General features: G+C 36.7%; 1 protein-coding gene across 31 annotated transcripts in view; it reads left to right on the top strand.

Moving 5' to 3' along the window:
* The window catches only part of SNX14 (sorting nexin 14), a 91642-nt gene that overhangs the window by 63183 nt on the left and 15770 nt on the right, over positions 1-12689 (top strand). For 29 of the 31 annotated variants that reach the window (XM_054492858.2, XM_054492865.2, XM_054492863.2 and 26 more), the window contains 3 exons: positions 1179-1262; positions 3071-3171; positions 5218-5329. In XM_054492858.2, the coding sequence (XP_054348833.2) occupies positions 1179-1262; positions 3071-3171; positions 5218-5329 (297 nt within the window). Of the gene's footprint in view, positions 1-1178; positions 1263-3070; positions 3172-5217; positions 5330-9741; positions 10741-12689 lie in introns of those variants that run through there. The other 2 variants (XM_063666387.1, XM_054492879.2) reach the window with 2 other exon arrangements.

Below are 12689 nucleotides of genomic sequence, written 5' to 3'. Positions count from 1 at the left end.
GTGGTATTGGTTCGCTTGATCTACTGCATTCTCAAATCTATGGTAGACTGATGTTAGATGTTAACAATAACAGTTAACATTTATGAGGTATTTACTCTGTGCTATGCACTGTACAGAAGTGCTTTATGTGGATTATTTTATGTGATAGACACAATTATTGTTATTCTACATCTAAGCACTGTAAGGTACAGTGGTGGTATTTGTTCAAGTCCACATGGTAAATGGGGGCAGGGTTAACTGGGATTAGAATAGGCAGTCTGATTCCAGACTTACTCTTTAAACCATTACTGTGTGCTGCCCAATTTAGTAGCCACTAGCTGCATGTGGTAATTAAAATCAAATTAAATTGTATTAAAATTTCAGTTCTTTAGTTGCATTAGCTGCCTCTCAAGTACTCAGCGGCAACAGGTGGCTAGTAGCTACTATATTAATGCAGATCCATGGAGCATCTTTGTAACTGCAGAAAGTTCTATTGGATAGTACTGCTCTATACTATATTAAATTAGGACAATATGGTAAATATTTGAGAAACCCCAAATCAATAAAAAAACTCTTATGAAATACATCATTTTGGTGATATTTTTAAAATAATCATAATTGCATGATATTTTAAAGTTTCTGTCAGCTCTGATTCTGTTATAGAAAAAGTATATTTGAGATAACTTCATAAATAGATGAAATTTATCAGTCACTTCTAGGTAACTAAAATATGGGATAAAATGTGTTAATAATGTTATGCCAAAAATAACAAATTACGACTGTGGAATAATGTCCAGCTTTCTATTGTTTTTTTTTTTTTTTTTTTTTTGAGACAGAGTCTCGCTCTGTTGCCCAGGCTGGAGTGCAATGGCGCAATCTCGGCTCACTGCAACCTCTGCCTCTTGGGTTCAAGGGATTCTCCTGCCTCAGCCTCCTGAGTAGCTGGGACTACAGACACCCGCCACCACACCTGGCTATTTTTTGTATTTTTAGTAGAAGCGGGGTTTCACCATGTTGGCAAGACTGGCCTCGAACTCCTGACCTCAAATGATCCACCCACCTTGGCGTCCCAAAGTGCTGGGATTATAGGCATGAGCCACCGTGTCTAGCCAGCTCTGTATTCTTAATGTTTTAAATATGGTGTTCTTTTAGGGTTTTGAAATTATTTGTTACTCAGTGTGTGTGTACTCAATTTACAGTTGGACACGAGCCTGAACATTGGTCTGTCTATAGAAGATATCTTGAATTCTATGTACTTGAATCAAAACTAACAGAATTTCATGGTATGTTATTCTTTTTGGATAAAACATTACATTTCAGCATTAGCATTCTTTAAAACTATGACACCAGATTAATTTTTTTATTTTAAGTAATTGAAATACAAGAAATACAACATTGATGCTTGTGTACACTTTTATTGATAACGGAAATGTACTGTTTATCTTCTTATTTTTATTTGTATATTTAAAGTTTTTGCAATGTACATTTATGCTTTTTTTAATAAAATCAAAATTTAAAAATAGCTATTTTAAAACTATATTTTAGAAAGGGTTCTCTATTTACTCTTTTTTGTTCTTCCTGTCTCATCAATGTATTTATTTTGGTTAATATCAGGGATATAGTTATAAAGAATTTCCAGCTTTTTTTTTTTTGTATTTAGCTTGGTGAATTTTATTTGTGTGTTCTAAATCTTTTTATTTTAGAAAAGCTCTATAGAGTGTCCCCTGATCCAAATTCAGGTTGGTTTTTATTGAGAAGGGTAAGGAACGTTCCTTTCCCTGCTGTAAGAGCAAAGCCTGTGATAAGGATGATTATTATAGGACGATAAAGAATACAAGGTCCCACTCCATATTTTTGCCTAGATTTTGAGTTTGTACTTGTGTTCAAATGGTTTTATCTTTCTCTTTACCAATCTGGTGCAGTACCATCCTCATTCTTTCTCTGAAAACTACTTTTTTTGTTTAAGGCTGAGAGAAGACAATTTATCTCCATACTTTTCTTTTTTGATGCTAAAATTTCTAAAGCCAGCCCTATCTGAGAAAGCACATTCATGCTTCCTTCCTTCCTTCCTTTCCTTGTTTCCTTCCCTTGTTTCCTTCCTTCATTTCCTTGTTTCCTTCCTTCCTTTCTTCCTTTGTTTCCTTGTTTCCTTCCTTCCTTCGTTTCCTTGTTTCCTTCCTTCCTTCATTTCCTTGTTTCCCTCTTGTTGCTCAGGCTGGAGTGCAGTGGCACGATCTTGGCTCACCACAACCTCTGCCTCCTGGGTTCAAGTGATTCTCCTGCCTCAGACTCCCGAGTAGCTGGAATTACAGGCATGTGCCACCACACCCAGCTAATTTTGTATTTTTAGTAGAGATAGGGGTTTCACCATGTTGGTGGCCTTTTTTTTTTTTTTTTTTTTTTTTTTGAGATGAGTCTCGCTCTGTCACCCAGACTGGAGTGCAGCAGTACGCTCTCAACTCACAGCAACCTCCGCCTCCCAGGTTCCAGCGATTCTCCTGCCTCAGCCTCCTAAGTAGCTGGGATTACAGGCATTTACCACCACGCCTGGCTAATTTTTTTGTATTTTTAGTAGAGATGGGATTTTATCACGTTGGTCTTGAACTTCTGACCTCAAGTGATCTGCTCGCTGTGGCCTCAAAGTGCTGGGATTACAGGTGTGAACCACTGCACCCAGCCTACATTGTGATTTTAAGCCATTTATATAGCATTGACAAAATGCTATCTTTTTTCCCTGTGAGAAATTAGTTATTTCTTTAGTAAGGTTTTGTCTAATAGAATCTTACCAATTTCAAAAAAATCTCATAATAATTTTTTGAAGCTGTTTTACTAGGATAGAAAGCTAAAAAATCTATGTCTAACAGTGATTGTTACAAGAGTAATATTTTGTTTATGAGTAGACTCAAGTTCTTTGGTCTGGACTTCTGACTTGAAGCTCTCTGGTTTTGTGAAGATTTTCAAAGAGTAATGTCACATCTATACAAGGCAGTATTGCTAATCTGAATGTGCCATAGTAAATTTTAAAACCTAATTTAAGGTTTTAAAAATAGTAGCAGAACACAGTAATAACTATAATATATACTAATTTCAGGTACATTTCCTGATGCCCAGCTTCCTTCTAAGAGGATCATTGGTCCCAAAAATTATGAATTCTTAAAGTCAAAGAGGGAAGAGTTCCAAGAATATCTACAGGTATAGCATCAACTGTATTAATTCCAAATGTTGCTAATCATAGCATTCTCTAATTTGTCTCTTTTTCTCTTGTACATATGTTGTTTGGTTTATAAATACCTGTCCATGTGGATTTTAATTTAAAAAACATTTTTCCTTGTGAATTTTAGAATGAATTTTTGTCAAAAGTATATTACTTACCCCCCTCTCCAAATTGAATGAAATGCAAGATATTTTCTTAGGGGAAGAAAAATCTTTACTTAGTTTTAGGCTAGTTAAAACTTTGTATAGGACATTAAAAAAAGGAACTTGGTGTAAAAGATTAGATGCATTTGAAGAATACTGGCTAGTATTCTTAGAATATTTGTTACTGTTTGTTCTATTTTCTGTTTGATTTTTGTGTTTAGCTTTTTCTGAACTTTGGAGTCTTCTCTCCTGTGTTATTCCTCAGTCCCTTTTCTTTTGGGTTCATAGATATTTTTCCAATTTCCTGGGATCACCTCTACTATTTGCTACGTGGAGTTGAATTCCATTTTTCTCAGTGTGTGCATGTTACATTATGTTAAAATGTATGGGCACATTATTTAAATACATGGTACAGTCATCATAAAAGTTACTTGAGACATCAGGCTCTCCAAGATTAATAAACATCTTTCTTTATCAAGTGCTTACAAGGGAGAATACTTTCAATTTGTTAAAAAAATACTTTATTTGGGCATGGAATTTTATATTTTAAAAAAATTTTTGATTCAGTTAAATTTGGATGCTTCCTAGCCAAAAAGAAAAACTTTTAAATTAAAAATACTCAGCAGTGTAAAGGATTATTTACACTTTATTTCCTATCTCTGAACTGTTGAATGCTTTCAACTCCAAGTTGAAAAATATGTATATATATATAGGTATCTTCTATATAAATTTTTGGTGATGTGAAAATTGAAATATGAAATAATAATTAACTACTGCAAGGATGTTTGGATAAAACACAAAGCTATGTTTTTGTTGATACTATTAACTCATTATTTGAACCAGCTAATTATTTCTACAAACTAGAGTACTTCACTCTGGAAGAAATATTTTCTCGTAATATGGATTTAAATTAGAGATAGCCGTACTGGTTTTTTTAATGTAGGTTACTGCTTATAAAGTTTTGTAACTGTTTCATAGTTAGGAAACTATTAGATAAGACTGGGTTAATTTTGGCTTTTAAAAGTCTTTTTTTTTTTTTGGAGATAGAGTTTTGCTCTTGTCATCCAGGCTGGAGCGCAATGGCGCGATCTCGGCTCACTGCAACTTCCACCTCCGGAGTTCAACCGATTCTCCAGCCTCGGCCTCCCAAGTAGCTGGGATTACAGGCACCCACCACCACTCCTGGCTAATTTTTGTATTTTTAGTACAGACGGAGTTTTGCCATGTTGGCTAGGCTGGTCTCGAACTCCTGACCTCAGGTGATCCACCTGTGTCAGCTTCCCAAAGTGCTGGGATTACAGGCATGAGCCACTGCGCCAAGCCCATGTTATCTTATTAGAAAATAGTGTTGCAGGAAGAACAGACAACAGATTTTTCAAGTTATTTCACATTTGCACATCTAGTTTTCTGCAAAACCCTTTATGCCGACTTTTAAAAATTTATCAGGACAGCTGTATCATGCTATCATTTTTTTCTATGGTTGAGAAACTGGGAAATAATAGTAGCTAATGTTTAGTTTTACTTCCCGTGTGTCAGATACTGTGCTAAATGCTTTATATAACAATACTATAAAGTAGGTAGTGTCATTATTCTCATTTTATAAGTTAGGAAACTGACTCTTGGGCAATTTAGGAACTTTTCTAGTGTCACTAAGCTAACATGTGGAAGAGCCAGAATTCGAACCCATTCATATCTGACTATAAAGGCCAAGGTCTTACCTACTATCCTGTATTCTTCCCTCTAAAAATGCAGTTGCTTTGTTATTATTTTAAATATAAAGTAGCTTTTGGGGATTTAAAATTTAAAAAAATTAAAATACAGTTTTGATTACTCCTCTAGATTTCTAAACTGTGTTTTCCCTTTTTTTTTTGTTCATTCAAGAAACTTCTGCAGCATCCAGAACTGAGTAATAGTCAACTTCTGGCAGACTTTCTTTCCCCTAATGGTGGGGAAACACAATTTCTTGATAAGATACTACCAGATGTAAATCTTGGTAAGTCAATTTAAAGAATCATTATAAGATAATAAGCTGAAAAGAATTAGCATTTTCAGATTAATTTAGAAAAATATATAGTATAGCCTATGGTAAACTCCAAGGGCCCTTATTTCTGCATTTAGAGATAAATTGTCAGATGCTGACCTTAATCTGTCCATTTTGAGTTCTGATTATTTAAGCAGTCACTTCTAGCCATTTGTCATCACAGAAAATTACATTAGTCAATGTACTTATAAATTTATTTTCTTAGATTTAAATATAAGAAAAGTAGAGATGGTATTCAGTGTTTTCATCATACAGTATATGAATAGCTGTGGTATTTGAAATTTCTCATTAAATATCTCAAAAAGACTAGATCTGTTAACATTTAACTTAGTTTAAGACAGTTGCATTTTTCCACATCTTTAAGTTATATCATGCCCTTCCTCATTTTATATTATAAAGCATTATAAATATTCCTTAAAACCTAATTTTTGGGTCACTTATAGTAGTAATTTAGTTAAGTAAACTTTGTATAAACTAACTTTTAATTAACTTGATTAATCTGTCATTCTGAGCAAATTTCATTTCATGGTACTTCTGTACATGAATTTTATTTAAGGTTTAATTGTTGGCTATAAAACTGGCATGGAATATACACATGAGATTGTGGAAATATTTCTGCTTTGAATATCATTGTTGTTAATTTGTTTTGAATTTTTCATTAGTAACTTAGAAAAATAATTTAGTTTCTTGATCTTTAATTTCAAAGTAACTTTGTAATTAGTAAAACCATTTTGCAGTTAGTAGATTGCCTTATTTCTACTAGTACTATTGTAAAGGAAATTAAGATGTGTCAGAAAGCTTATATTTGCTCTATTTTTTAAAAATATTAATTTTTATTATGACAGATATAGAATCTGTAGTCAAAGCACAGTCTGCTGGGATACTGAAGACATTATTATATTTTTATTATTAGAGATTGAAGTTAGTATTTCCTGAAGATCATGTTTCAGAAAGTGTTTTTGTGTTGTAATACTTGAGCACTTAATTTCAGCTGTCGCTTTTGGATGAATTATTTATTATAGTTTGTCTAAATAGCAACAAGTTCAGCAGAAATCCAGATAGATCATTTTGTCTAACCACTAATATAGTACGTACATTATAAGTACATGTATAAAAAATAGAAATATAACAAAGGATTCAATTAAATAAATGGTAGTCTGAAATTTTCCAAAGAATCATCACATAAACCCCTGGCATGCCTCCATTCTGTTTTAAAAACTGTTCCTTAATTACTGTTCCACCTGCTGGTTATCAGTGACTGGATTTTTTTTTTTTTTCTGTGATGGAGTCTTGCTCTGTCACCCAGGCTGGAGTGCAGTGGTGTGATTTTGGCTCACTGCAGCCTCCACCTCTCAGGTTCAAGCAATTCTCCTGCCTCAGCCTCCCAAGTAGCTGGGATTACAGGTGCCCACCACGACACCCAACTAATTTTTTGTAGTTTTAGTAGAGACGGGGTTTCGCCACATTGGCCAGGCTGTTCTCGAGCTCCTGACCTCAGGTGATCCATCTGCCTTGGCCTCCCAAAGTGCTGAGATTACAGGCGTGAGTGAGCACCAGGCCTGGCCAGTGATCTCATTGTTAACAGAGACCTCTTCTCACTCCTCAGTCTTCTTGACCTCCTCTGCAGCATTCTTTCCTTTAGAAATTCTTTGCCTTTGGCATTCATTATTGCATATTATTCTCTTAACTGTTTCAGTCCTATCACTACATTTCCATCCTACACAATCCTCCTTTATCTCTATACACATAAATATAGGTGTTTTCTAAGCTCTGTCCTCAATTTTCCTCTTGCCAGTCTCCACAGAACCTATTATTTTAATTTTTACCTATATGTAAATGTTTCTTTTTTTTTCTTTCTTTCTTTCTTTTTTGAGACGGAGTCTTGGTCTGTTGCTGTCACCCAGGCTGGAGTGCAGTGGCGCCATCTTGGCTCACTGCAACCTCCGCCTCCCGGGTTCAAGCAATTCTCCTGCCTCAGCTTCTCTAGTAGCTGGGACTACAGGTGCACACCAACTAGCCCAGCTAGTTTTTGTATTTTTAGTAGAGATGGGTTTCACCATGTTGGCCAGGATGGTCTCGATCTCTTGACCTCGTGATCTGCCTGCCTAAATGTAGTCTGACCTTCAGTTGTACCTTTCTAATATCCAGTTGGACGTCACCATCTGATCTATCATCTTTTCAGAACCAACGTGTAATTCTGTTAATGATACTACAGTCATTTCAGTCATGCTTGAAATTTTACCATTACCTCTTGGATTTTCTCTCCCATGCTCTCACTACACATCTTTTTTTTTTTGGAGATGGAGTCTCTCTGTCACCCAGGCTGGAGTGTGGTGGCGTGATTTCAGCTCACTGCAACTTCTGCCTCTTGGGCTCAGGCGTTCCTCCCACCTCAGCCTCCTGAGAACTACAGGTGTGCACCACCACACCCAGATAATTTTTGTATTTTTAGTAGAGATGGGGTTTCACCATGTTGCTCATGCTGGTCTTGAACTTCTAAGTTCAAGTGATCCATCTGCCTCAGCCTCCCAAAGTGCTGGGATTACAGGTGTGAGTCACCATGCCCTGCCTTACACATCTTTTTAGTTCCCAGATTCTGTAAGTTTTTCCTCTTTGGTGTCTAACTCATGTCTTCCTCTTCATTCCCTTTACTCTTTCATTAGTTCAGTTTTCATTACCTCTTATTTGAACTGTACTAAGTTTCCTATCTAGTCTCCTGGATTCCCATCCTCCTCCTGCTCTTTATCAGTTTATCTTACATAACACAGCCACATTAATCTTCCTAAAGGACACGTTTGACCATATCTAAAATCCTTTGGTTTTTCTGTCTTTGTTAACTGAGGAAATCTTCATTGTTTAATATGGAACCCTCTGAAAATCACTGTGTGCTTTGATACCAATATATCTTACCAGTATTATTTCTTACTACTTCCTTTCATACTTTAGCAAAATTGAATCCCCTATATTCTTTTGCTCCAGTGCCTTTGTTTATACTCTTCTACTTCAAATGCTCTTCCTTATTACCCATCTTTGAAGATCCAGCTGAAAGAAAGGGATGGCTGGTTCTTCTTAGAGAAACAGGGAAGCCTTTCTTAGGAAGGTATCATTTGTCTAATCTTGAAAGATTAATAGAAATCAGCAGGAGATAAGGAGATCATTCCAGTTGGAGGGACTGGCATGTACAAGAGGCATGAAAGAGGGAATCAGCTGGTAATGTTTGGAGTATCTTGAAGGTAGAGTACATGCAAGAGAGTGAGACTAGAAAGATAAGTTATGGCCAAATGTGTCATGATAAGGAATTTGGACTTGATCATCTAAGCAGGGGGAAAGAGACACTGATAGATTTTAAACAATGAAACCTAATCAGATTTAGGTTTCAGAAATCCAACTCTGGCAGCAGTTTAAAGGATGATACTAAAGGTACTTAGAATCAGTATCTGGGAATACACCTAGTAGAGTATGTGTATGCATGACCATTATAGAGAAAATTGTAAACTTTTATTGAGAGATATTAAGGAAGACCCAAGAAAATAGAAATCGTATTCATTGTTTAGAAACCGCAATATTGTAAAGATGTAAATTTATCCCCAAGTTGATTTCTAGCTATAATACAGTCCCAATCCAAATCAACAGGTTGTATATGTGTGTATACCTTGAAACTGAATCTGTAATTTATATAAACATGCATAGGACCAAGTAGGTAACACACTTTAGAAGAACAAGGTTGGAGAGCTCTATCATATGTCTTGACTTATAACACTAAATCAGTAGACCCATGGAACAGAACAGAGATCCCCAAACCGATCTATATGTCTGTGGACACTTGATTTGTGAGCATGGCTCTGCAGAATGGGGAAGAAGTCAGCTTTTCAAGAAATGCTACTGGGACATTGGGTATACATTTGAACTCTTACGAAGTAGCCACATTTAAGTAGACTAGAGTCCTATATAGAAACCTGTAAAGGTATTAGAAGATAGCAGAGATAAATCCATATACTTATAGTCAACTAAATTTGACAGAGGTGTCAAGAACCTACATGGGGGAATGGATACCCTTTTCAATAAATAGTACTGGGAAAACTGGATATCCATATGCAGAAGAATGAAACTAGACCACTATCAATCACATAATAAAAAAGTCAAACTCAAAGTGGATTAAAGACTTAAATGTAAGACCCCAAATTATAAAACTACTAGAAGAAAATGTGGGGAGGATGCTTCTCGACTTTAGGCAAAGATCTTATGGCTAAGACTTCAAAAGCATAGGCAACAAAACAAAAATAGACAAATGGGGCTAGATTAAACTATTAGGTTGGTGCAAAAGTAATTGCGGCTTTTGCCTTTTTTTTTTTTCTTTTAAACAGCAAAAATCTCACTTTTGCACCAACCTAATAAAAGGCTTCTACACAGCAAAGGAAACAAGCAGCAGAGTGAAGAGACAACCAGTAGAATGGGAGGAGATATTTATGGATATTTTACCTGTATGTTTTGCAACTATTTAACCTGTACAATGGGAGAAAATATCTGCAAATATTGCAAATTCAGTTAGAAGACAATACAGTAGAAAAATGGACAGAAGAAAAATAATTTCACCAACCTGGGCAACGTAAGTGAGACTCTGTCTCTACAAAAAAAAACAACAAAAAATTAGCTGGATATGGTGGTGTGCATGTGTAATCCTGGCTGTTCCAGAAGCTGAGGCGGGAGGATCACTTGAGCCCAGAAAGTTCGAGGTTACAGTGAGCTATGAGCACACCACTGCGCTCCAGCCTGAGTGACAGAGTGAGACCCTTTCTCTAAAAACAAAAGAAAAAACACTTCACAAAAGAGGAAATCAGATGGTCAATAAATATATGGAAAGGTGCCTAATTTCATTAATAGGGAAACTCAAATTAGAATCATGTTTGGGAAACACCGCATTCACCAAAGTTTTTAAAGTCTGATTATACTAAGTGCTAAGTATCGGTGCAGATGTAAAGCAACACGAACTCTTACACACTGTTACTAGGACTATAAATTGAAGAACTACTTGGAAAAATTGTTTGGTATAAAAACTGAAGGACCCAGCAGTTCCTCTCTCAGATATATACTTTGGAGAATCTATCCATGTTTAAGAACGTTCATAGTAGAATTCTTTGTATAGCCCAAACTAGAAACAGCACAAATGTTCATCAGCAATTGAATGGACAGATAAACTGTGGTAAAGTCATAACGTTGAAAACCCATATCATGAGGCTACTAGCAACAATGTGGATGAACTTTTAAAAATGTTGAATGAAAGAAACAAAACATGAAAGAATATATACAGTCTGATTCTTTTTACATAAACATCAAAACAGACCAAACTAATATAAGCTGGAAAAGTTTGAATAAAATTGTTAAAAAATCGTTGGGCGTGGTGGCTCACACCTGTAGTCCCAGCACTTTGGGAGGCTGAGGCAGATGGATCACTTGAACTTAGAAGTTCAAGACCAGCGTGAGCAACATGGTGAAACCCTGTCTCTACTAAAAACACAAAATTAGCTGGGCATGGTGGTGGGCGCCTGTAGTCCCAGCTACTCAAGAGGCTGAAGCAGGAGAATTGCTTGAACCTGGGAAGTGGAGGTTACAGTAAGCCGAGATCACACCACTGCACTCCAGCCTGGGCAACAGAGCAAAACTCCATCTAAAAAAAAAAAAAAAAAGTTAAAAAATAATATAGCATTGACTAGGTGCAGTGGCTCACACCTGTAATCCCAACATTTTAGGAGGCTGAGGTGGGTGGATCACTTGAGGTCAGGAGTTCAAGATCAGCCTGGCCAACATGGTGAATCCTTGCCTCTACTAAAATTACAAAAATTAGCTGGGCGTGGTGGTGTGCACCTATAATCCCAGCTACTTGGGTGGCCTAGGCAGGAGAATTGCTTCAAACTGGCAAGTGGAGGGAGCCAAGATCATGCCACTGCACTCCAGCCTGGGCGACAGAGTGAGACTACATCTCTACTGCTACTATTACTACTACTACTACTACTACTACTACTGTATAAAAGCAATATTTCTAAATATATTTTATTTTTTATTCATTTGTATTCATTATGGTTTTTAGAGACAGAGTCTCACACTGTTGCCCAGGCTGGAGTGCAGTGGCACAATCATAGGTTTTTTTTTTTTTTTTTTTTTTTGAGACGGAGTCTTGCTCTGTCACCCAGCTGGAGTTCAGTGGCACGATGTCAGTTCACTGCAACCTCCATCTCCCAGGTTCAAGCGATTCTCCTGCCTTGGCCTCCTGAGTAGCTGGGATAACAGGCGTGCACCACCACGCCCGGCTAATTTTTGTATTTTTAGTAGAGACGGGGTTTCACCATGTTGGTCAGGCTGGTCTCAAACTCCTGACCTCATGATCCGCCTGCCTCAGCCTCCCAAAGTGCTGGGATTACAGGCATGAGCCACTGCGCCCAGCCGGCACAATCATAGTTTACTGCAGCCTCAAATCCTGGGCTCAAGTGATCCTTCCTGCCTCAGCCTCCCAAAGTAGCTAAGACTACAGGTACACACCAGCACACCTGGCTAATTTTTAAATATCTGTAGAGATGGGATCTCGCTGTGTTGCTGGTCTTGAACTCTTCTCCTCAATTGATCCTCCCACCTTAGCTTCCCAAATTGCTGGGCTTACAGGCGTGAAGCCACCCTGCCTAGCCTCTAAATATATTTTATATGATGTAATCTGAAGTAATGTATGTGGAACTAAATCAGTGAGTTAAATAATGCAAGTGGACATTTGGCTTCTGTCTATACACACACCCACACCCAAATCAATACATTTATTTGAGTCAAAATATTTAGTGTGTGTGTATCTTTTTATTGGGGGAAAAAAGTGAGGACAAAATATTTGGTTATATATGGCGTTTAGGAGATTGGGTATTCCTGGTTACTGACTAGGTTTGATTGAAGAAGAAATGATCAAGGATGATCCAAGTTTCTGTTTAAATAACGGGATGAATGCGTTACTTGTTGGAATAGGGGATACATTAAGAGCAGTTTTGAACTTACTGAGTTTATAGAATCCAGTTGAAGTTTTATAAAGCGGGAGAGTCCAGGAGACAGGCAGGGATTAGAGATTTGAATTTTATTTGAAATCAGATTGAGCAAATAATTTGGCTCAGTAAGAACACATAGAAGACAGAAAAGCATAGGATGAAACCATATAATTTAAGGAACTTGGGAACATTCTAAGGAGGGGGTGTTATGAGAACGAGAAATACCAGAAATAGCCAAGTGGGAAGGTTGGGTGGTTTGCCTGTCACAAAACAGTATTTTTATTCGTTATTATTAA

The sequence above is a fragment of the Pongo pygmaeus genome, chromosome 5, assembly GCF_028885625.2.
Source record: "Pongo pygmaeus isolate AG05252 chromosome 5, NHGRI_mPonPyg2-v2.0_pri, whole genome shotgun sequence".
NCBI lineage: Eukaryota > Metazoa > Chordata > Mammalia > Primates > Hominidae > Pongo > Pongo pygmaeus.
The sequence above is the reverse complement of the archived record's forward strand: the minus strand, read 5'-3'. Positions and strand labels throughout refer to the sequence as shown.